At 33.1% G+C, this 26,546-nt stretch overlaps 1 protein-coding gene across 2 annotated transcripts; it reads right to left on the bottom strand.

Annotated features, from left to right (window-relative positions):
• Positions 1-413: 413 nt before the first annotated feature.
• Positions 414-26,546, bottom strand: Ms (neuropeptide receptor myosuppressin). 2 transcript variants are annotated; one of them, XM_089640100.1, is made up of 3 exons: positions 26,368-26,546; positions 2,080-2,272; positions 414-1,339 (listed from the first exon to the last, which is right to left on the bottom strand). In XM_089640100.1, the coding sequence occupies exons 2-3, from the start codon at positions 2,267-2,269 to the stop codon at positions 1,245-1,247; spliced, it is 285 nt and encodes a 94-aa protein (XP_089496226.1). In that variant the 5' UTR covers positions 2,270-2,272; positions 26,368-26,546; the 3' UTR covers positions 414-1,244. The 2 variants fall into 2 exon arrangements, with proteins under 2 accessions (XP_089496226.1, XP_089496227.1); XM_089640101.1 differs by lacking the exon at positions 26,368-26,546 and adding an exon at positions 6,676-7,014.

Raw genomic sequence — 26,546 nt, 5'->3', positions numbered from 1 at the left:
TGTAAGCAGGTGCATACTTACTTACAAAATTAAGTTTATATATATATTTTTTTTAATTCTAGGGGCGCCCGCCGGCGCCCCTTTGTAACTGGCGCCCCTAGGCACGTGCCTACTTTGCCTTAGGGTTAATCCGCCACTGTGTACGATGTTGTTTTTCAATACGATACCTTCGTTATATTGTTTTCTGTTTTTCAGGATTTTAAGTAAAATTGAAATTTGTAAATAAATTAATCATATCGTCTTTCAATTATTTATTCATATTTAATAACATGTAGCAATCACAATAAATCATATCTTATTTTGTGTAATTTAGTAGTTTTGAACCAAATGGTAAGGTAAGACTGGGTAATACAGTAAAATAAAAACATATCATTATTAATTATTGGCTATATATTTTGCTACACAATATTTTCAAAACATAGTTTTAGTAATGCAAATTAGGAACTTTATAATTGAAATAAGCTTTGAAATATTCATTATTTCCAATACTTTTATATACACATTAATTTATTAAGAGGTAAAATATTTTCTACAAGGATCAAAGAGACGACAGTTTAGTTAAATAAGGTCTTATATTATACATAGTATTTTTTTAAAATAGATAGAAGTTTGCAGTATCTACTGACAAAATTAATATTGAATATATAATATGCATTAATGTGGAGAAGTATTGATTAATCGATTTAATTAAAAGACAAAATACTGAAAGGGATTATTTTTTATATGCTATTTATTTAATCATCTCATTTTTCGATAAGTATTCGAAGTTAGCCACCTCGAAAAAGAGTGAATTAAATAGCTTTGTCATTCCAAAGAAATGCTACGGCATTGCACAATGTATAGAAGTTCCCATGTAGAATATTTATTTTAATTGACTTATCTAATAAATAAATAATAATAATACATATCCACTAGATTTGGGTACTGCTTAGAATAATAAATTAATACTGAGGATTGTTTTAATGTCCCTTTAGTTAAAGTTTGCTGCTTCTCGATAAAAAATATATTTCAACCCTTGATTTGGAGAGTAATGCAGGTGTTGCACGTTTTAAATGTAATTTTTTATTAAAAAATAATTGTGCTAACACAAATAATAAATTAAATTCTATGTGCTGTGCCTTCGTAAGGTTATGTTTAGTAATACGAGATAAATATCTATGATCTGTAAAGTATTGTTAAACAAACATGAATTTTATCTATAGCGTGAATATAGCCGGAGTACTGTGTCATGGCTGCTGGAATGCTTAACGCCGGCGCCCGAACCTGAGGAAGTTGTGGACGAGGTCCTGTCGCTTGATGCCCATGTCGAGGAGTCCAGGATATTCACGGAAGATGGCAGCTGGAAACAAGAGGCTACTATGAGAACATGGCCAGTATGTATACGAAATGGAAGCAAAGTGGAATCTGGTTGGATAAACAGATGTACAACACAACGTTAATATAGGAAAACAAAGAACATGTCTAATCTACACAGCGGTTATTATAGCTGGAGAGATGGGAGAAGGTTGTTATTATTAGAAACAATGTCTAGTATGTCAAAGTCAAATGTCAATGTCAAAGTGGTGTACGTTGACCTGTGACCTGCGTCACTAAGGATAATCTGTGAGTTTTTCAGTGAAAGATTTCTAATCTTTGGAAGCAGTTTTATAGAATTTTTAATAAAATACTAGTAGTATCAAAGGATTGAAGCGCCCATGAGTGACCAAGATGTCATCACACAGAAACAGGTTTCACGTTCAGGTACTCTTCAGGCACTCTTCACATTCTCAATCCAAGAAGACGAGTATTACTAATGTAGTAGCATGTTTCTTCTAGGACAGCGTACAAACCCAAATAAGTAAAAATGGAGCGATCATCTGGAAGGAAAATGGCGGACTATGTGAATCCTCGTTCAAAGCAGGAGAAACCATAGGAGCAGGAGTTCAAGAAGAGCCAGTGATATAAGTGACTTGCAGCTATAAAGGTACCGAGCAATGGATATAATATTGCTCTGACCTGAAGGATTGAAATCAGATACACCTTGAACAACGATGGAAAAACCTTACTAGTACCAATGAGATCCATGGATATAATAGTTACCTTGCATGTCGGCGTTAGGTTCCACTTTCGCGCTGGCCTCGGCGTACAGTTCCAAGAACGTGTTGAGTGCGCTGCAGACGCGAGCCACCTTCGGGTCCTCATCCATGGCGGCGGGAGTGCAGTGTGGTGCCGGTGAGGCCAGGGCGTTCCAGCACAGGCAAGACAGGAGGATCACCACAGCCCACTGCATTTTCTGCAACAAGGGGTACAAATACCAAAATGATTTCTATGAACAACAATTACTCTAACTTTCCACTCGTGTTGGAACCCTATGATTGCAAGACACTACGAATAAAAAAAACACCGGTTTCAATTACTTGACAAATAAATTGCTACACTGAAATGCATTGAAATAAATAGTGAACCTAAATTCGTACCCTGTGGAACTCCTTTGCATAATTATGTAATTAAGATATCGGAGCTAAAGTAGCGGGAGTAAGCAACTAGATATTTTGGTTCTTATTTATAGTATTTCTTCAAAGATAATAAATTTTAAACATCATGTTAACTCGTTTATTATGCAAAACTTTTTCTCACTAAGTGAAATATTACAAAGATTAAGTTCTGAACACAGATTATTCGATAAAATCCCAATAATTTACAGTTTATGTATGTAAGTAATGTGTTAGCGTAGCTTGTAATTTTTGAGTAACTTCATAAATAAAGTTTTATTTTACTCAAATGAATCGCTATTGCTATTCGAAAAGTACGAAAAATAATTATAATCCTTCCTTTCTTCACTTGAAAGATTCAATATTTGCCCAAGTCAGATTGAAGTGAATAGTTTTTATTGCCGAATCTTTTCAAATGAAAACCTTGTTCATTTTGCAAAAGGGTAAAGTTTCCCAATCAGATTTCCAGTTCATTTATTAATGTATGTTTCTCCTTGTCCCGTGGTCGGGACTGTTTTCATTGTTCATTAAGATCCTCCCTTTACTTGTTACTCTATATAAATAAGGCAACATGTAGATTCCAGAAATTAATGAGTCTGTCACATTTAATGCGGGCCGGAAAGCCCATCTGTCTTAAGGGACATTCTACAATATTTCCGAAAGTATGACGAAAGTCAACAGTGAAACTTCATCGTGTTTGTGGCTGTTAAATTTGAAATGGGTTTCTTCATCGGCCGAGTCTCCCCCCATTAAAAATCCTCTCGCGTTGTTTGAACAAAGTTAATTAAAGGGAAAGCTCGGACAAACAAATGCGGAGGGTGTTGCGTTGTCTGTCAAAGATTCCATTAGGAACAGTTCGTGGGTCGTGCTGTATCTAGCCTTCACCGGCCACCGAGTAAACAAACCCACTTTATATTTTTCATCGTCAACTTCTCTCAACGCCGAAGAAAACTTTGAAACCGATTAATTATAAGCTAAACTCACGCATTATCAAATTGAAGTAGTATCCCCACGGGGACGAGAGAATTTAGTATTTAGTTCAATCAAAACTTTACTCTTTTCTTCACGCGTTAAAAGTGATAGTGGAAGCGCTTCTCTTTTGTGACGGAGGCTGCATTTAGCCACTCCAAAATGTTCATGGCATGATCCTAACTTTTACTTTCAAACTTGAGATTAATCTCTCCAACAATTTGCATAATAAACAGCTTCTGCCCAAACGATGTCTGAGCTGTTTACTTCAATTTACGCATTAAATGAGTTTTAGTTTGCGGTTGAAAATCAACCGCACAAAAATCAAGAACGGAAGTTCATATTTTATAACTTAGTAATAAGTTGAAGGTGGACGCAGGAGACATTTATAATACGTGAAATAATAAACAATTCCGCACAATATTATGTTTGTTTCATGCTCTCCTTGTTCATATTTACCATCAAACACATCATACATTTTAATATATGGTTATAAAGGTGTCACCGGTAGGAGCAATCAACAGATGACAAATATGAAACTGACACCGTCGTTTTATAAAAGATGTCAAATTTCACGAGACGCCAGTTAGTAGAAGCGGTACGCGAAACAAGTGGGTGAAGACGATTTCTTCATGTGTAGCGTTATGAGTTGGCTGTTTGCACAACTCTCTTTGTGTCCCAAAAATATTCCAGCCTCGGGCCATCTCATATGTGAACTAAAGATGTTGTGCAAACAGAAATACTGATATTTAACGAGAGTGGAATTTCTAGTGGGAATCAATTTTCATTCCGACCGCGTTGTGGAACTCACTATCACATTACGGAGCATATCGTTTATTTGAGAACCTACAATATTAGAGAAAACCCTCGAGTCACACAGTGTGCACTTGAAGGGGTTCACACATTTATAAAATTTTGCAATAAACGTTAAATTATTATATTTTGTTCTAAAAATATAATGGCTTTCATCAGATTAACTGAAGAAATCTGTACTTAACGCAAGGATATACTTTAATAAATATCGTAACGGTCTGGACTTTTGGTTTTGAGTCGCAAGGTTACTACTATGCAGTTAGATTACAAAGTTTTACGGTAGGATGAAGTCGAAACATGGCACGACAAGGAAAATTAAATACCTACTTGAGTCATATCAAGTCGGAATAAGAGAAGAGTATGTATGATGCAATGTGTAAATGTGAATGAGTAGTGCGCGATAAGACAGCTTTTTGTGGCAAAATAAACAAAGGGAGAGTATTTTTTCCTACCGTTGTATCGAAGGAAAAACCGGAAGCAACCCCGCACGTCCGCTTCGGGCCGAAAGCAAAGCTCCCTACGTTAATATGCTAATGCAATAAGATCGCTTTAACCCCCCGAGGCGTGTCGGGAATCAAACCCCCTTACTTCTGCTCACAACTTCACCAACAAGAAATCCCCTAAATTGCTATTTGGTTATTCTCACCTAACAAAAAGCAAATAAAGCACTCGAAACCACAACCAGGTGGGCACTTCATAATTCTAATCTTGTTCAATCTATTAGATTTTTGATGTAAATTAGAGTGAAACGTTTTGACGTCCATTTAATATTACGTATAAGCTTATACCTGAAGTTGGGGGCATCGCCACTGTAGATAGTTTGCCTTTCGGGCATTTTCACAGAAAACATGTTAAATCTGTACATGGTGAAACAAGAATGGGCGAACTAAGAAGTCTGAAAATAAAATGGATTTTCTTTCAGTTTGCAGGTACTCGTAGGTGTAAGACATATTCGTGGGCAACAATCTATTAGTTTCAATTTGTTGTCAGTTATAAGGTTTTAAAGTTTGCAAAGGCTTGAAAGTTTAAATAAATCTAATATTAAGACGTGGGAATTCTGCGATCCGAGAAAATTCTAAAAGTGTTTTGCAAAGTTATTCATATTACAGGGAAAATATAAGAAAGTTTGTATGGAAAAGAAAATTTATTTATTGACTCGTAAATGGAACGAGGTTTTCGTCCCCCTATCTCGCTATATTTTGTTGAGGGAGAATTTTTCATTTTCGTACGTAAATTTGCCGAAAATTGCTACTTTTTCCTTTTACACAGTTCTTTCAAACATGTCGAAACAGTTTGACTAGAGTTCTCAGCCTATTCTTGAACACGTAAAGTTTTGACAATTTAATCCATAAGGGTCTCTAAAAGAGCATTATACAAATGATTTTACTATACGTTCATTTCATTTACAACAAAATGTATCTTACATTGAATTAAAATAATATGTACCTACGTTCACGTTTCATAAATATAAAGATCGTGTAGGTAAGAACCAAGAAAGTAATAAACAAAACTTTCTTGGGTTCTTACCTACATAATTATAAAGATCGTGTAGGTAAGAACCCAAGAATGTTTTGAAGTATTATTTTAATTCAAAGTCATTTCAACTCACTCAGAAATTTAAAATAAACAGGGAGAAATAATGGAGATCATTAAAAAAGTCAGTTCAAGTAAAGTTGGTAGGCGTTAAAATTAACTCGCAATGCAAAAATATACATTTTATTATTCCGTTTTTTTTCACTACACGAGGAAATTATGAAAAAAAATCATTTGAACACAATGTATTAAGGTAAACAAGTTTAATATGTTATTACCAGGAAAAATCTGTGCTAAAAATTAAATATGATGATAAGTCTGTTATGCTGTCTACAGAAAGGATTAATATTTTTCCACGAATTCTTCGGCTTCGGAGGAAAGGTTAAGAATAAATTACTAGTTCTATTCGTCGTATTCATATTGGAATTTATTTAAGTGTGACCAAGAAATATAAATGATACGAAAAAGGTGACCAACCTCCATAAATAAATTACAGATACGCAGATAAATGTTCAATCAGATTTTTTTTTTCAAAGGTGACGCCTCTGAGAAATTAAAATCTTTGAATTTTATTCACCCCATTAAGGAATTTTTCTAATCGTAGTAAGTTAAGAGATTCTGTGGTCTACGAAATATTTCAGAAAATACGATCCTATTCCCGTATTATGTTATTGGGAAGCCTAACAAAAACCCACCATAATTTTCATGTTTTTCTAGCAATTAAATGAATCTCCTGAACGGGTTTGTTTATTACTTGTGATTAAAGTTTTTATATTTGAAGTTTCTAAGCCTTGGAAATAAACTTTAAAAACTTTGAATTATTCAAAGCAGATTTTCTAAAATATTAAACATGTATTATAAATAAAATATAAATTAGTTCAAAACTTACAGTAGGTATTCACGGAATGTTTTTCACGTGTTTTTTTTTCTTTTGAATATCCTGAAGTCCTCCTAGATTTAAAGTCCTTATTCACTTCACTTCTTATGGTATCCTGGTAATCATAGCTTTTTTCAAAATATCACTCTAAGAAAGATATGAAAAACCAACTATTCCACAGGACTGTCGACTCGTCAAAATCACACGATGTAATGATTTTTTTATTTACCATTGATAGTAATAATATCGATAGTTTATAACTATCATTTGATGACCGTGAGAGTCAATTAAAATGTAAGTGTTATAAATCAATCTTATTTATTATCAGTTATCACAATCCGATTATCAAACTTTCCGGTGCACGTGTTAGCAAGAACTGACAAGATTCAGATTTCATCTGGGCTATTAACAAAGTATGAGAGGACTCTAAGGCGGTGAAGGATAAAGAAGGCTGTATTGCTGGTTGTATGGAGGCTGTATTGTTATTTGATTTAAAGAGATGTGGCCCTTGTACCTACTGTGTGAACCAATACACGTCGGACCTGTGCAAATATTGATTGAGTAATTACTAACTTAAGGTACCATATTAGTTATTATATAATGTTGTCACATGAGGTGTGATTCATTATACTAATTGAAGAGGTATATTTACTCTAGATATTTATTCATAGACTGTGGTTTTCCCGTAGAATAAAAAACATATCCGTTTTAAAAATCATTAACAGAGTTTATCAAACTTTGGTCAAATCAAACAAATTGTTAAATGTTCAAATTTGATGAATTAATTACTAAAAAGTTTAACAAGAAATTTTTCTTAGCATAATCATTTGCTAATTTTAAGTGCCACCATGTTTGATAGGTGTGATATTTTTTGTAGAAACATATTAAATACTTTTTGATCATTTTAAGGTGGGTCTATATACCTATAAACCGTGAAATGAATAAAGCGTGGGTAAAGTTGATTCAGGGGTCAGCAACCTTGGCAAGAGTATTACAGTCTGAGAATAAATAAAATCTGAAGATCAGACATAAATTAAAATAAATTATTTGTTAGATGCATACGTCGGCTTTACATAACTAACTTTAAACTTTCTCTCTTTTGGTGCTAAAACAACACAAATACTACATTAAACCCGACAAGAGCTGGATAAGAGCAAATTTCACAAACACATAGAAAGGTCACTTATGAATGTTAATTTTAGGCATGTTTCATAAACAATTAAAAAGCCCCTTTTTGCTCAGTATCGTCATCTGCATTTGAACGGAAACCACCTTAGATCATCGTTTTTTAAATTCCTTAATCACAAAGTTCATAGAATTTTATAACATTTTTTAGCAGCGCTCCTAATTCCACTTTGATATGAAAAATAATTATCCGTAGATGTATGTTAAGTACAATAATCGCAAAAACATGGATGGATAGTCGTTGGGATAAAAGAATTTGCGAATGATGTTTGTTAAGTAATTTATAATCGTAATATTAACTGGAGCAAGTTTTAAAATGTTTTCGATCTCCGAACAGAAATATCCACCGCAAATGTCAATAAGCGCACATGTTCATTAAATAAACCTGCCCTTACTGGAATTGTGTGAGAATTTTACAGAGTCTATGATGAATAGATAATATACTAATAAAATAATATACTATGTTAACAATGTGGTTAGAATGACGGTTATGAGGTCAAATCATTTTCAGAATCATGATGTAGACGAATATAAGGAGATATAAAATATGTGGAAGGTCTATTAGATTTCTGTTGCTTCTAATAAATCTAGAAGATTACAAAAAACGCTGATAGGTTGCATAGAGCTACAATTAGAGGCGCTACTGCTTACTAATATCTCGTTGAATCTTGTTCCACTATTAGAACACGATAAGAAGTGCGAGTATACCCGTTTTCGGTAGTTTTAGTTAGAGCGTTGGGAGAGTTGGAGGTCAGCTGGAGGTAAAATATCAAAACCTATTTTTTTCGCTTCATATCTCATCTAAATAAAATACATCAATGGATAGGTGTGGATGATTATTATTCTGAATCTTGTAAACAGATTAATGTAAATACCTTATTAAGATACCTTTATACATAATATTGGTAAGGTCAGTTGGGGTAAATGAGTCCTATGGGCCAATTTAATCAATTCTTTTTAAAATAATTCCATATAGGTACCTACCAGAATATTTATCAGAAGGATTTCCATCAAAAGAACTGATACAATTTCTCAAACTGTGAGATTGTGTGGCAGCTGTGAATAGAAATCATCTCTATTCTTCATTTTAAGATTCTGAGCAAAGGAGTGTTTATTTATTTGTCCATATGAAGCGTATAATTTGTGATGTGACAGTATAATTTAAATAAAAACAATAATTTAGTAAACAACACTTTTATTTTTTATGTTACACTAAACATTGTTTGAATTTCTGGATATTCGTTATGAATGGCGGCTAGTATTATTTATGACTACATTGTGTTCTCGAGTCATGTGTAGTTTCATAATGTTGCGGGGAATGCCAGAAAGAATACAATATTTACGATTGAATTATGTTACTATGGTTGTCATTTTAATTATCATTAATATTTTAATATCTTTATTGTTTGTACTGTACGCGTTGTATTCCTAATATTGCAGTATGTAAATTTACTTGAAAGTCGATTAATGAGTCAAGGGAGAATTAGTGAAATAATAAACTAAAAAAATTGGAAAAAATGATACATAATAAATGATCGGACTTCAGTTGTTGCTCGTTATTTCATTTTAAAATGTCCTGACGATTCCGAAAATGTGTTTTCATCTTAATTTGCTCTTAACCCGTGCATTTATATTACCCCTTCTGCCCCTGTTAACAAACAAGTGTATGTATTTTGAGTATAATGTTTTTGTATACGTTTTAACCGGAAAAGACAGCTTACTGTTCTTATATTACAACAAAATACCGGTAAGATTTTAGAGTACCAAAAAAAGAAGACCGGTGACCTTAATACCCATGACTCAGAATTTCGATAAATATGCGACTTCCATCTGAACACTGAAGATCAACAACATAATTCGTAATTTGTTGGATATAAAATGAATATCTACAATGGATGTGACTTGCGCATGTATTCTATGTATGTGGGACAACAGATAGAATGTAGTCTCTGGCAGGACAACGTCTGCCCGGGCCCGCCAGTTCGTCTATAAAAGTAGATGCAATAACGATATTAATTTATGCATGAATGCAATATTTTATGCAATAATATCTGCTTGAATAAATCAGGTACCTACTACTTAGCACTATTTTGTATTTTTTAAATGCTTACATGAAAAATATAAACTATATTATATTAACTAAAAATACTGTAAATTTGTACATATCATTTCACATGTTATTATTCAAATCACTCATAAATATAATGCATACATTAGTATTAGAATGTAAGTAGAATTGTTTTCGAAACTGAAGTTTGATTTTAAACTCAAATTTATTTGGATTTAGACATTCTTAAGTTTACATATTTCATAAAATAAATCATTTTGTAAGCACGATTAAAAACTGGCATACGATTAGTCTTACTATGTTTATCGTCGATTATTGCATGAAATTGGCAATCGTTCGGTTGGTTTACGTTGCGTTTGTCAACAAGTACGGATATGTTGAATTCATCAGACGGGAAAAAATACCAAATGTTGTTTTGTTGTTAGTTTTGAATTAGGCTTTTGGTCTTGCTTAGATAAATTTTAGAAGGTCGTAACTGAAGTCTGCACATTAGAAAACAGTATTTATCCACCCGTACGCATAGTATCATGCCCTTTGGAGCAGAGTTGGTATTTAAATGACATAACACATGGAGAGTACCTACGCACGGTTATATGTCAACATCACAGACATAGGAATTAATAGACGAGAAGATAATGGCGAGGGGTAAAATCAACTGTTGAAGAACGAAGGGAGTGAAGCTGACTGTGATTCGTCAATAAATCAATCTGACAGTAAATAGGCATCTCGCATTATAATATCACCATTTACTTCTTAAAAGTAAAATCTGCTTTTGAATGAATAGACATTTTTACATGGGAGCGCAAATTACTCGCCACGTTATGAACAAATTTGCGAAGTCCAAATTCGGCAAAAAAATTCGGTTCTATTTTCAGAGTCGAATATTTCGTTTAAGTATTTAGTTAAGACACTTTTATAAATGTTCATAATTTACTTCCCAGCAACCAACCAGCTTTGTGTTTCGCGTCCAGACGTTTCTCGATGTGATAGTAACAACTGATTCATATTATACGATGTGAATATGCTTAAAATAAAGTAAAATAATGCTTATATATGGAATGTAATACGACAATTGGGTTTATTCTCTTTTTCACATCTATTTTTACAAGTTTTCATAGTACAAGTCAACATTTTGCTGTGTTATTTCGTAAAATGAACCGATGATGCCTCGACCATAGTTCGCACAAGAATGATGACGTCACGTTTTCAAATTTCACTTGAGGCCATACGCGAGCTCAGCCGGCTCCAATGGAACCGGTATGGGGAGTGGGGATAATACGCTTTTAATCACTTAGGGCAGGTCTACTAATATTCATATGTCTATGGTCAACATGGGTTTCTAGGAATAGGTATGATATAAATGCTATTAAATGCTATCGGCAGGATCATTCTTTCTATGTGGTTAGCACTGGTATTACCCTTGGTGTTAGTATATGCGTAGATGGAACGTTTAATCAGTCCGGAAATCGAAAAAGGTGCAAAGATAGCTCAATATTTTTCTTTGCATAATTAGCGTGATTTCATCAGCATTGTATCGGTACATTTTTTTGTTTATTTTTGTTGTACCAAAACAGGTCTGAATATCTTTCGTCAATTAGTTTCTACTTCAGATGTTTGTTGGAGTATTGGAGTTATTGTTGATTGTAGGAGTTTTGATTGGAGTACCGATAACTATATTTTGTATATTATCTTATAAAATTCTCCTTCAAATCAACTCGAATATTATCATAAGATGTTAAATGTGTACATATTTAATGCGCTTTACAACGAGTAAATTATTCTAATTGATATAATATTCAATAATATTATATAATATTACAATATTCCCCCTTTGTTTTTGCATTTCTAAGTAAAATGTGTATAAATTTCCCCGCTTTCGTTTGATTAATTTGAATATAAGTTGCTAAGATTTTTTATTTAATCAAAAGCAATTATAATATCGGCCATGGATTTAGACATGGCCGATCAACCACTACAAATTTAATGGTATTTACAGATTACTTGTCGAGAGCACTCGATAACAACGAGCAAGTTGACGCATCTTACCATGACTTTGCAAAGGCTTTCGATAGAGTTGATCACTTAGTGCTTCTAAATAGGCTCGAAGAAATTGGTTTTTCGGAAAACTTATTGAAACTCTTTTGTAACTATTTGAGTGAAAGAGAACAATTCGTGTCCTATGGTGAGTTCAACTCTAATGCATATCCTACAAATTCTGGTGTGCCGCAGGGATCCAATTTAGGACCCCTATTGTTTTTAATTTTTATAAACAATATTCAGGGAAAGATTAAATTCGTCCGTTTTCTACTTTTTGCCGATGACATCAAACTCTTTCTGAGAATAAGATCGATAGAAGACTGTAGAAAGCTCCAGGAAGATATCGATGCAATTATTGACTGGAGTATTGATAACAAACTTGGGTTCAACTTCCAAAAATGTTCAGTGATGTGCTTTACAAGGGCACACAAGACCATATATTTTAATTACAAAATGAAAGATACGTCACTGAAGCACATGGTGACTTGCAAGGACTTGGGAATTGTGTACGACATTCGCTTAACATTTCACGCTCATATTGAAAAGATCTGTAAATCAGCCACTAAGATGTTGGGTTTTGTCATACACAATTCGAAAGACTTGACCAACCTTGCAGTAATAAGGCTGCTTTACTTTAGCTTAGTGCGTAGCATTCTCGAGAATGGATCTCAGGTATGGGGGCCAGAGGACACTGTCTATGTACTAATGGTCGAGAAGATACAAAAAAAGTTTTTACGATACCTCTACATGAGAGAGTTTGGTTATTACCCATGGCTGTTTCCAACAGCATTTATCTCGGGAATGCTGGGTATATGCAGCCTTAGTTCCAGAAGGGATGTTGCATTACTCCTGATGGCGTATAAGCTACTAAACGGTTTAGTATCAATACCAGACATTCTGGCTAAAATAGGATTTTATGTCCCGGATAATTACGCGCGAGGCCGCCAACACAGGCTTTTGATTCTTCCTAGGTGCAGAACTAACTTACCAATGGTGATGCCCTTGGGAAGAATCACTAGGTTAATTAACTGCCTCGCAGGAAATGTGGATATTTTCCACATGTCCTACAACGTATTTAAACGTGAAATATTATTATTCAATACTTAAAATTGTAAATCTAAATTTGAAACTTTTTTCTTTGTCCCACTTGTAAATGTACCTATTTGTTATTCACTTTTTTGTAAATGTTAATTATCGATATTGCAATGTTCTGGTTCATACTGTTTTTGCAAATAAACAATAAATAAATAAATAAATAAATATTTCCGAGAAACGAGGCACGTTTTCAGTTTTCATACTCATACTGAAAAGAAGTACCGTAACTTGTGCAAAGTAAATTAATTTGTGAAAGAGAATCTCTTTTGGCTGCATGCAATCATTCACAAATATTTATTAGCTAACCACTAATTATGGTGCAAAATCAACACACTGTTAAACAATTAGATTTTCAGGAATTTTAAGAGAAGTTTACAGATATTTAGAATAATAAGTATTCTGTGATAGGGGCAAAATACAACAGAAGTTTTGGTAACATGATATAATTTCTACTGATGATGACGTACATTTAATTGGCAATGCGTACCTCAAAAACCTTGAATATTTAAAACAATAGAGAATATTAATGCAGTTATTGCTAACAGTTCAAGGCGAATCATTCTTTAGGAGAAAGACTTCGAATCAACTTTTCCTCATTTCATTACAATGCTAAATTAATAATTCATATTGCTGATTTTGACAATAGTCTAAAATCTTGTTTGGCGTAAAGCTTTGTAGTGCTATTATTACGAAAGTGGATTATTATTTACTCTATAATTGATTATCCATTTAACACACGAGAAAAAAGAAGGCGGCCACATTATGATGATAAAATTTAGGGAGTTCAACTTACAAGATCTAGATACGGTAATATTTCCGTTAGTTACACTGTTAATTCAGTAATACAGATGTACTAGATAGCATGCATGGTGTTGGTGTAGATATTGTGGAAATAATACATTTCTTTTCAACGTCTTCAAGATGCACATTGTGGTCATACAATCAGTATTGCACACTGCACATGTATGTATGTAGGAATGTGTATGAACTATAAACTGATAACAAGGAATTTAAAGATACATTCATATAAAACATACAGTTTGGAACCCATTTGGGGAAGATTAAGTTTCATCACCCCATCTTCCAGTTTAGTTAGTAATCAGATGTGCAGAAATTCTAAGTTTATTATTTGTGGCAATATTAGAATTTATAACGCTCTACGAGTAAGTGTGGCATCATTCTACAATTCGTGGACACAACATGTATATTATAAAATACAGAAATTTATTTAGTTTGAACGCTCTGTATTTCCAGAAACAGATTTAATAAACTAACTTTAGTCGTGCCGATATAACTTAATCGTTATGTTAATTAAATAACTAAATTGTGTGCAAATAATTGCAAGTTACTTATCTTTATTGTCATTGATAAAGAAATCACAACATCTGAGAGTTTTTTAAATAAGCACAAATTGTAATGTGATTTTTATAGTTTTTTTTATGAGAGGATTTAATGTGTTTTGCAACTCGATTCAATGGATTTCTTAGTAAGTCGTTTTATGGCATTGAGACTGGAAGATTTGAAATAATAATATATTATGCAATGGTTTCTCCATTCAATAATTAAATTTATTAATTTCTTGGAAAGAGTTTGCAGGTTGCATCAGGTAACGTCGCAGTTTCAAACATACTGTGGGAAAACATTATAAATTTCACTAGAAAAGGAATTTAAACAAAAATATTAATATGTACGCTTTGAGGCAGATTTAGAAATAACCTGATTAAAGTGATAACACAATCAGTAGAAAACCCAAATCTAAATTCCCCTATTTAGCCCGGATCACCGAAAAGGTAAATTTACTGAGAAATTAATTATGATTCTTTTAAATTGCTGAACCAACGAGACATACGCAGTCTATGAGACATATTCAGTCTATGAGACATATGCAGTCTATGAGACATATATGCATCTATGAGACATATGCGGTCTGTGAGACATACGCAGTCTATGAGTCTCTGAACGTCTTCCCAGAAAGCTTCAATCAGTTGTTAAATTATAAAGAAACCGAGTTTTAAAAATCGATAAGTAACAACATCAATATTTGCATGGCTAAGTGGTTTGTCCATTGCTATTGGGCTGTTTACTCTATCGCTGTCACCTGATTGCATAATATAAAAGCAAGGATGGTTTTATATTGATATCGAGATGAATATCATCATACTACTTTAAAAGTTTGCAAGCAATATTAACGTTCTCCAATTTCAATGGGAATTCTTCAAAGAATTTACCAAAGGCTCGAAACAAGTGGGTGTCAGTGTCACTTTGCAAAATAATGGATTCCGGAGCAGCTGTTCAAACTTGTGAAATTATTTGTTTGAAAGTTTTTTTTTTATTTCTCTGGAACATTATGCAAGTTGTAATTTGATAAAATATGCAATAATAGTTGAATGGTGATATTCACAGTGAAACGTCAAATTATATTCAAAGTAATAAATGTCGTTTCAGAAATTTGTCACGATATCTCAAAAGATGCGCAGTTGTTACTATATTACAGTTGTGCAGTATTCGAATAGAAAAGTACTTTTGTAAATATAAGTGGAAATTTCTGAATGATTTTGTAACCCAATGTGTCCAACGCAAAGATATTTTAATTATTTTTTATTGCAACTTTTTGCCTTTTTTCATTTCAACCGAATATTACTATACATTGTACAAAGGAAATTCGATCAGCATGAACTGTAACAATTTAGCTCATATTGGTTAACATTAGATACCTTTATCATTAATAAAACCTTGATTAATTCGTTAGGGCCGGTGTGTACCTACCGTGTTGCCTTACTGAATAAGGGTATGAAGACAGATCAATAGTTTTGGGTTTATACGATGATTTGATGTCGAGAGAAACTTGCTACAAAACTGTGAGAGCGAACTTCACTGTGGCAATTAATAAAAACACATTCATTGGTGATAAATCCTACATTTGAAATCTAAATTATAGAAATTGTTTTTGTTTATCGAATGTATCTTTGAAATGAAGCATTTTTTAATTACTATGTATGTTTTGAAGTTACAAGCGGGATGTAAATACATTTTGAACAAATATTATTTAGACCATGAAATAAAGCAACCCCTTTCAAACTTAAAGCTCGTAACTCTTAAATCTGAACAACAATCGCAGTAAACCCGTCCAGTGTTAAACATAGCTGTTGTCATAAACCTAAGTATTAAGTTAACAATTTCGAGTACGCGTGATAAATTCAATGTACGAGTAGGTAAATGATTTTAAATTACTTGAACATCATCTCCCAATTGTTGTCATGATTTAATTTAATCATCATTTAATCTCAATGGAATGAAGGGAAATTATGTATTTTAAACATGTTGTTTATGATTATCTTGGTAGATGGTTTTGTTTTTGTATTGGTATTTTAGGTGGGCTATTGTTAATAAATATCGAGATATTTCTGGACTGAAATGCGTCACAATATGAACAAGAAAACACACAAAACATTATGTGTTTCAAAATTTAAAAAAAATATGAAGAAAAATAAGTTTTCTATGGTTTCTTTTGTTCATATTCAATGGGGAGCTTGACTTTTGGTGAATGTTTGTGGCATTGCTTTAAAGTTATAGAATCTAGCACAATGACCTCTACAAAACATTGTATTGGTTTCTGAACCTAAGCGATTAAATGTTTTGTTACGAGTTCCCGGAAAATGGGAGTTCATACAATCATCTGAAAGAAAGGAAATTGTTGCATTGCTGCAAGTTGCAGCATTTTTTCTTAAGTGCATATTTAAGTACTGAGTGGATTTTTGAAATGTGATGATGAAATAAGATTTCCAAATGTAATTTTGAATTTTGAATTCCTTAGTCTATTTAAACCCCTTCGACCGGACGACACAAGTGAAGTACCTCCCTTATATTTTTTTGGTTATGACCAAAAAGGAAAAGTTATCAAGAAAGGAAAATTAGTCTGATGTTTTAAAAGTAGGAACACTGCGCTTACTCTAATAGTATTTCAACGAAAAGTGTTCAGAAAAAGGAATTGTCTGAAACAAATGACAAAACAATATAATGAAACGTGAAGATTTATTTATTCTCTCGTGGTTCTCTTCTTAAATGTGGCTTATTTCACAACATCTTTTCGAAGCCTCAATGTTATTATTATTAATTTCTTATTCGGCATTGGTTCAAAAAACAGGAGTCGCATGCTTTCGTTTTTCACCGTACATCATATCTGGGAAAAAGCCCATATGTATGCAAATGCATATAGTCATAAAAACGAACATAAAATACCGTAAACACGGTTTACCTTTCGTCAAGGATGAATTATGTACATTTTATTTTGTATGCAAATTTCCGGCACTAGTTTCGAGGGTAGCTTTTATTATTCGGAAAGGTTTTTCATTTTGTAATTTTCAAAATACAGCCATTTTGATTGATTTTATCACGATGCGACCGCCTGTCCATCAATTTCTTTTCTTTTTTTTCACTCTGGAGGCATGGTGCTACCACCCGTTTATAGAAACATGCATTACTGCAATATGGTGAGGGTTAGAGCGTAAATTATAAGTGGAAATAATTTGTTTTCAATTGTTCGCTGACTGGACGGCACATTGAATTCACTTAGAAATAGGAGAGGGTTTTCAAAATATCCTCAATAGATACTCCAGATAAAACTGGTTAAAAGGGCTTAAAAGTGGATTAAAATAATTGTATTTATTAATAATATTACGCCCATACCGGCTTTTATAATATACATGCTAATACTAGTTTGCCATATTTAAATTCTTGAATTCGCAGTACTTCATAATCTGAATATTTATTTTATGAGCTTTAAAGGAGAGCCTTTCGTAGCATATTTATTAGTTTCAGTTCCCCGGGCGCCTCTACAGCCTGAACGAAGCTGAAAACATCATTTTTGTTATGAGCTACCATGAGCACAGCAAGCTGAGGAGCAAAGAAACTCTTTGACTTTTTAACGACCATTGTCGTATATAATCCTTTGTCACAATATTGTACCGGAAGAGAGAGGACAATAATTGCACTAATTAAAATAACAGCGTTCTGCTTGTCTGAAAGAGTACTAAGCCGCGCGCCGTTGGTTGTTGGGTTTATAATGTGGTGATCAGTGGCTTACCGATAGCGTGGACTGACTGGGAAGCCGCCTCGACCGCAAAGGGGCTTTTGCTTTGGGATAGTTATCTAATTATTGTACGACCTTGTGTTTAGTCAAGATTTTAATTTTTGTTTTGTTTTGTCACGTGTGTAAGTCTTTTAATCGCATTGTATTTGAAGTTTCTTTGTCCAAATATTGTTGAAGGTTTATTTCCTTTCACATGTTTCAAGAAGAACCGTGTTAGATTTTTTTAAATAAGGTAATTTGTGAATGGCTAAACAAATTACAGATGGGATACTGAATTTAATAGTGCTGAGAGAGGGGGAGGGTTGGATAAACAGAAAGTGATGCAGGATATGAGTTTTCTTCTATATACTTGCCCAAAGAAGGTTGGAAACTGCTGATTGATTCAGCTCATCAGTTTATCTTTACATAGCTGTATGTAGAATTTTATCTACGCCTTGAATGTTCCTAGAAACAGCAAACTCAATGTGAATAACACTCGTGTATGAATAACTAGATCCATACGATCCAATAACACTTGTTAATATGAAGGGTGTAATGCTGGTAATTCGAAATGATTACATGATAACCCTTGTTATAGAGAAGGAACATTAAAGGTAAATGAGAAGGCGTTGGCGCCCCTTGTCTTAGATAAGTGCCGAATAGTGTATTATTCCTCCCCCTATATAATTAATGTAATTGACTTCTGGATACCGATTCCTTATTAAGGGATGGACGTATGAGCAATATGTGGATTACTAGTGTCAGAGGCCATTAATTGAGAAAAATTCAATACACAATTAGGGAATTATACTTGTGTTCTCTAACTTAATGGAAAATATAACTATGATACCAAAAATACAGTAAAATTCTGCATTGTTGTGTTTTTATTGTTCGTTCGACGGGTGTAGATGAAATTCGTTTACATTGTAAGTGAGCTTTGGATATGAAATTACTTGCGGTAAAGAGAAACTGCGGAAAGATTCTATGTTGATTGATTACCTTTGAGTGAGGAGTGAATAAATTAATTAACAATGAATATTTGTGGAAAAGTGGGTTATGATTTATTTTTGTCCGGAATTTAATTGAGAACGTGCGATCGGTTCAAATCAAAAGAACAAATGCGGCAGTTCAATTTACAACCAAAAAGGAAAAAGGCAATATGCTTTCTATGGAATATTGTTGCTTTTATTTAGAGTTTATATGACTGGAATCAGGGGACTATGGCATAAGTTTGAGAGGCTGGATGAAGTGTAAAGGAAGATGAGGTGGGGAAGTGTAAGCTTGGAATGTTTACTACGAAAAAAAATGGAATACCTTTGAATTTAATATATTTTATGTGATTTCAGCACAACTGCCCGGAGCCAAGTTTGGGAAGCTTACTAAGAATACAAAGGTATTATTTTACAAATATTATTATTAAAAAGCGTATATTAAACGGTTGAGGTCCATTTAAAAAAAACCATCTGTAAAATAATTATGTTCTTATTTTCCTATGGTAGGTAGTTTACCAAGAATGAGGGAAATTATTCCAACACAGTTAATTAATAGAGTAATTTCAAGGAATAAATGAAAATTGGATTGAAACGGTTTCGGAAACTCGACCCGAACCAATTAATCATTGCCTACCTAAAGATTGGATTGTATTCTTATGCCTGCTTTACACGGGCTGCTATTCCATTCTGAATCGTTATGCAGTCAGTAATTGAGAAATTGCATCTAATTTATAAAATAACTAAAGGTTACGAAAGCTTTCTTCCGAGTTTCAATACCTTTTCATAGAAACCTTTTTTCTTATGGAATAATTGAAAAAAAATCTTTCCTTCTTTTCAACGAGAAAATGCACAATTAAAAGCTACATAGCTCATGGTGGAAATGACATAGCGGAAAGTACTTGCGTTAACACAAAAAAATCCAGAAATTTAATGTTGTCTAATTTCTTGACGTCAGAGTTTACCGCACACTGGTATCTACAAGACAGTGTAGAGTATTAAACCAGGGGAACTAAATCACCATCCAATTTTGAGGTGGGTTAAGGAAGGGTTTGTGGAATAGGATTTATTATTACGGGTCTTCCTGAGACCTGGAAATATCGGTGGAAATGAAAATGCCGGTAGCTTATTCCACTTACTTTTTTACTATCAGAGAAGTGACCCGTTCTCATGAAGCCGACATTTTTAAATACACAAACATTTCTGCTTTATGGTTGGCTTTTTGTATTTTTTTGGAAAATTACAACAATTTTTTATCAGAAAACGTAAAAATAAATTACAATTATTTGATCTAAAACTCGTACAGCCAAGTAAAAGTTAGAAATTGTTTCAAAAATATGAACCTGTACAGTTTTCCAAAGAAGAATTTAGAAGCAAAAGAGTCCAGTTTTTTGAATTTTTCTCCTTGCAGTAATCACCCCCTTACTGAATCAAGTTGCATCTAAAGCAATAATTTTCTTCATTATTCTGTGCGGGATTCGTTAAATGCAATGGTTTCTTTACTACTGACATGCTTTCTTAGGAATTTGCAATCAGAGGCGTTCTACGAGATTCCTGAAATGTTAATTTATGTAGGAAACGTGATGGCACAATTATGGCTTCAAAATATTTATTCGTGTTTGCATAATCTTCAGCGGTGAGAATCTGCATAACATGTAGATTCCGAAATGAATCCTAATTTAATAATTTATATAAAACGTTTCTGAAAGCTTCAGATGAGAATGAACGTATTTATCTAAAGACGGGTAGTAGTCAACTCCTGTAAAAATTATAAAAAAAATTAACTTTGAAAGTTAATTGATTGTTTATGCACTGTGGTGAAACAACTGACCATCAGTATTTGTTTTTCTATAAATGGTCTATACCATGCTTGTGAATATTGTTGATTGTGAATAACTCCAACAATTTCATTTAAGAAGCAGAAGAAAAATAACAATAATCGTCCATTTGGGGTTGTCGTGTGCAGGGCCGGCTCTGGGCCAAACGGCCGTTTGTTTAAACCAGTATACCACTAGGTAGGTGATCACTGTGACGAAGCGGACTGCTCCAATTGCGCCCGCATAGGGCTGGCCCTGGCTGTGTGGTGGGCCTCTTAAGGAAGATAAGGAAGGCAAAAGTTAGTTATTATTATTAGTTAGTTATTATTATTATTAGTTCATTTTATTTGTGGATAGGAATCTGAAGTTTCTCAGGAGTGGCAGATGTGTGAATCCATATCTGTCACTGCGGGGCAAGGCGATAGTTCGTGAGAAGTCAAAGTCTCTCAAAACCGGCTTGTCCAGTTGGTGGGCAGATGAAACAATCTGAACCTGAACAAACCTCACCCCATGAACACAGGAACCCCTGCGAAGTAACCAAACATAGCGGCATAGGTGTTGATCATCCAACGAATGGTTCCCGGAGCGGCGGTACCCAATCCTGCCCCCGAATTGCGAATTTGAATAGAAGTGATTTGAGTCAATATATTTATAGAGAATTAAACATTTACTGGCATTACTTTAAATGCGTCGCAGGTCACAGTATTTGATTTTTGCCTCGTCTCTGCCTAACAAATAGAGAAAACATAGAAAAGCACGCATAAACACCTTTTTACGATTTTATTTGAGCTTTTCCCGTTTGCGGGACTCGTATGGAATGGTTAAACTAAATTTAAACCACGACAAAAAATAAAAAAGTTTTTTTGAACACGAAGAATTGTGCATTGAATATTTTATTACAATCCTATTATTCCTTTCGCTGGAGGCTAAATCCTAACATTTTTCGCGACCACGAAGTGGTACCTTTAAATATTTTATTGACACATCGCAATGTACGTGAGTTACTGCGCTGTAAGGTGCTTTATTTCGTTCAAATACTAGATTAACCCAATTTTATTTTAGCGAACAACCTCTCATCATAACGATTAGCCATTTCAATGCAATGTGAAAAATTTAAAAACAATATTTTAGAATCTCGGAAGTATAATTAAACAGTGTAATAACTAATCGATGGTAGACATGATGGTAGATGGTACATTAAGTGAAGATTTCATATTCGCTTTTTGATATGGACGCATGTTTAGAACAATATACAGATTACTAAGAACTTACTTACAATTACTTAGTTGAACAAACGCGATGGACGTAAGAGAAATTCAGAATGAAAATGTTTTCACACACATGGTTAAAGTAAATTGTTAGTGTGACGTTTGTCTGTTTTCATTAACAGAGAACATGAAATAATTCCTGAAAGGCTGAAATGTAATGTTCTTTCAGGCGTGTTGTATAAGTTGCTGAATTGTCTTGTGATATTGACTAACTGAGGAAGTTTTCTGTCTCCAGTGGGAGAAGGCTCCTTTAAATAAGAAAGTTTTGATTGCCCTTAAAGTTTTCAATGTATCTTTTAGGTCTAATTCAAATAATAGACATCGGCTATTACATAATTTGAGGGGTTGCTTCCCTTCTTTATGGAAACATTTGGTAGGGGGTGATAGAATAGATAATGTTATAAAAGATTTTTTGTGTGTTTTCAACTGAAATAATAAAAACATGATATAAAAATTGCTGCATATTCAGGATACCTTGCAATTAGAGTTCAAATATGAAGTGCCCCGAAGTTAATGCACTGTACTAAACCCTTTACAAACCTGCGAGTAATAAGCACTCTCTTCAACTGCCATTAGAAACATCTCCTGTGGCCTGTTTGAGCAGTTCAGTTTTATCCATTGTGAACATTGGAAACTCACCAACCCGGGACTTGGTTTAAAGTACAAGCTCTTGTCATTATGAGTGACTATATATTATATTCTGTTTATTGTAATGTCAAAGAAACAAACGTTATCCATAACAACAAACTGTAAATTACATCAGTTTGATAAGTGTGAGTAAATCTACAGTTGTTCAATACAAGGTACAAAAGAGCTTTAAAAGGTTTTACGGCAATAACAACGGAACAGATATTCATTACGTAAACACACCCTTTTCACGTACGAATTATGAGTTGATTTTATTAACGAGATGTAACATCATTTTTATCTTCACGTTTTTATCCTTATCGTAATTATGTTTGGTTCAGATTACTAACCGAAATGAATGACACCGTAAAACACGAACTGCAATTAATATAATTTCCCCCATTTTGCGTTATCGTAAATTGTGTTATAACATTTACTATACAAATATCGTTTATCGGTAGTAAATACATTAACTATGATGTAACTTACAATGGGTATCGCTAGTCACAACGACATTTTATTCATTGCTTTTAAACAGGCGAAACGGTGTTTTCAATTACTGCATTAATTAGTTCATTTTATTTGATTGATTGAAAAGTTAGGAGAATACTTTTCCAACTTTAGTCTTAAGAAAAAAAAATTTCTTCCGAAACCAGTCGACGGTTGATTTTTTGGTTTTAAAACAGTATTTGTTGAGTTTGGTGATTTACGTGATTAATATGAGTGCAATTTAACAGAATAGTTCCGGGTTTCAACTTGCCCCGGTCAGGGCCGGCGCTGAGCCAAACGGCACTGGCGCTAGTAAAAACTGTTAGGTATTATCAGCGCCTTGGTTCCTTGGCAAGTCAATGCCCGGAGCGGACGGCTCCAATTGCGGCTGCACAGAACCGGCCCTGTGTACGGTGATGATTACCTTGATCATAAATCCCCAATCAGCCCCCAACCAGAACAACAAAAATTAAGTAAATGAAAAGGGCGTCTCTGAGACGTTCATGAGCACATTTATTTTTAAAATGGACATGTAAGTGGATAAGAAATAAATAATTAGATTAAAATAAATAAAGCACAAGGCTCTCTAACTTCAAAACTATTTTATTGGTTTGATAATAAAGAATGAGAAGAGCTTTAAAGAATGGACTTATTCATGTACATGATATAGGTCGACCTGAAAGTTGCACATTTCAAAGAGAAAGGCTTTTGGAAGATTTTATAAGCCTGGCTTTGTGCGAAAGTTGCACAAGCATCTCGTAAAAGTTCAATCCTGAAGTATTAAATTGTTACACGATAAGTGATTTTATTTTCAGGCAGCATGAAGAATGTCTTGTAGCTTACCGGCGTGTTTAAATTTTAATAAAAAATCATCTCGAATGCATGGGAAATTGAATTTTACTTAAAAGATAACTTATTTTTTATGTTATTGTAATCGGTAACAGGGAGGTTCAAGATGATGATACATTTTTTTACTCACATAATGATGGAATATGACAAATTTTCAAACCTCTTGGGACTACGACATCCCCAACAGGGGTATGTTGTGAATCTAATAAGAATGAATATGAATGATCGTGCTAAAATACAAGGTCTTGTATAAAAGTGAATCAATAATATAACAAAGATAAAAATGTGTAAGTTTTCGTTGATGTTTCAAAAAAAATCTTTTTGGTTCAAGTTTATTTTTTTGGTGTAATACATTTCTTTTTGCATTTTTTGTGCTTTTTTTTATAAAAGTGAAATGAAGATACATATTCTGTTTCCCGAAAACAATAAATTAGGCTGCTAAAAGGTTATCAATAGATTTTCGCATCAATAACAACTTTAAGAATATTTTATACTGTGATTTTAGTAGATTTAATAGAAGTTACAAGAAATTTATTGAAATATATTCCAAATGCTGAATATATTATTATGTTATTAATTTATTGTGTTTTACTTTCAGGCTTCAAGGGTTTTCTTAGCCATATCGATGGCTGAAAACGAAGTGGGCGAGTAATAAAGGCAAACAATTAATTATGCAAATATTCATTTACCTATTAGTAAATAAGTAATTGTACATTATGTAAAGATATAAACCAATTATGAAGATTTTATTTGAAAATTAAACTGAGAAAAAAAATGCGAAAATTGAGCTTTATAAAATAAAATATGCAGTTATAGAGGAGATAACTAAAAAAGTTTTACAAAAGGTATAACATTTTAAAATTTTCATCTTGGGTTACAAATTTAAAATGTTTCGTCTAGGTTTCAAATTAAAAATGTTTCATCTATGGTTACAAATTTAAAAAGGTTTCATCTAGGGTCACACATTTAAAAAAGCTGTTATCAGAGTAAACGTTAAGGAGTGGAATATAAAAAAAGGTGGAATTACGGAGCAATTTCGAATTTTGATACGAATATTTATTTTTTGGAAAGCTGTGAGAATATTTTTGGTGGGATTTAAATTGAAGCGGCTCGGCTGCTCAATTTTTGTTGACATTTTACCAAATTTAAACCCTTCCGCATAGGTTCTTCCTTTAATAAATTATCTTTGAAGAGTAAACCCCTCGGTGAGAGTAGTTATCCGAAATTTGTATTTGTAAATAATAATTACTCGTTTTTCAGAGCTAGATTTTTCAGAGCTTGGCTTTTCAGAGCTAGAGAAGAGCTTCGAGTAAAAATAAGACTAAAAATAATACACTTTTACCATTTTTACATGGGAAAATTTCACGAATAATCTAACGAGAGCTTTTCTTTTTAATTCAAATGAAATTTGAAAAAAAAACTGTAAGCCATATAATTTCCTTTTGTTAAGCCACTATGTTTAAATTTGATAATCAACAACACAGCAACCAGACTAACAGTTTTTTTAAATATAATATGACAAACAGGATTAATACGCGCTTTAAAGGAAATAAAACCTACAACTTCTGCACCCAATGTCTGGTACATTGACAATGATAATACGGAGATCGTTATTTAAAAAAAAATAATAAATGATTTGAAATGTATTGGTACATATTTTTATTCTGACTAAAGGACTGAATTCAAATTCCAATGTTGTGCCCAAAAATAGAAGTGCGTTTATTTTTCTACAAAGTAAAATAATTTTTGATTCAATTAATTTGTGGAGAAAACACAAGAGAAAGCTCAAAGTAAACATGTTTTTCCTTTTAAAATTTTAACCGGGAAGAGACATTTTCCTAAATTCTCTGGAGATTTACTGACTTGGTAAAAGAAAATTTCAACTGTTTCATTTGACAGAATATTAGAGAAAACTTTGAATATGCCAGAACAAAATTACACTGAATTGTTTTTTTATAGTAGTAGTTTTTTGGTGTAATCCTATACTATAGGTACTTAATAAATTAATTTGAACATATTTATTTGAAAATATTGTGTGAAAAATTTTACTGCGTATGAAAAAAAATTAAAGGTTAGTAAAAGTGAAGTAGATATAATAAAAAAAATGTAGGTAAATGTAAAAAGATTGTTGGTGAACTTAACGGTAAAATTTTAGCTCTGAAACTTCAAAAAATAGTTTTAGAAGTTTTTAATAAACTTTTGAAAAACTTACCGTTTTTTTTTGGTTTTTTGAACTTGTGGTCTAACTGAGAAATTGAGTGCTGCGTTGGCGCTTGGAGCTTTCACTGGCAAAACTTTTCAAAAAAGAAACTTTTGAAATGAATTGAAGATTTTTTGGAATTCTTTACAAGAGCAACAAGTGACGATGAATGTTGTGCTGCGTGTTTGGAA

This window comes from Hesperophylax consimilis, chromosome 15 (genome assembly GCF_061612785.1).
Source record: "Hesperophylax consimilis isolate HC1 chromosome 15, BYU_Hcon_1.0, whole genome shotgun sequence".
Classification (NCBI taxonomy): domain Eukaryota; kingdom Metazoa; phylum Arthropoda; class Insecta; order Trichoptera; family Limnephilidae; genus Hesperophylax; species Hesperophylax consimilis.
The sequence above is the reverse complement of the archived record's forward strand: the minus strand, read 5'-3'. Positions and strand labels throughout refer to the sequence as shown.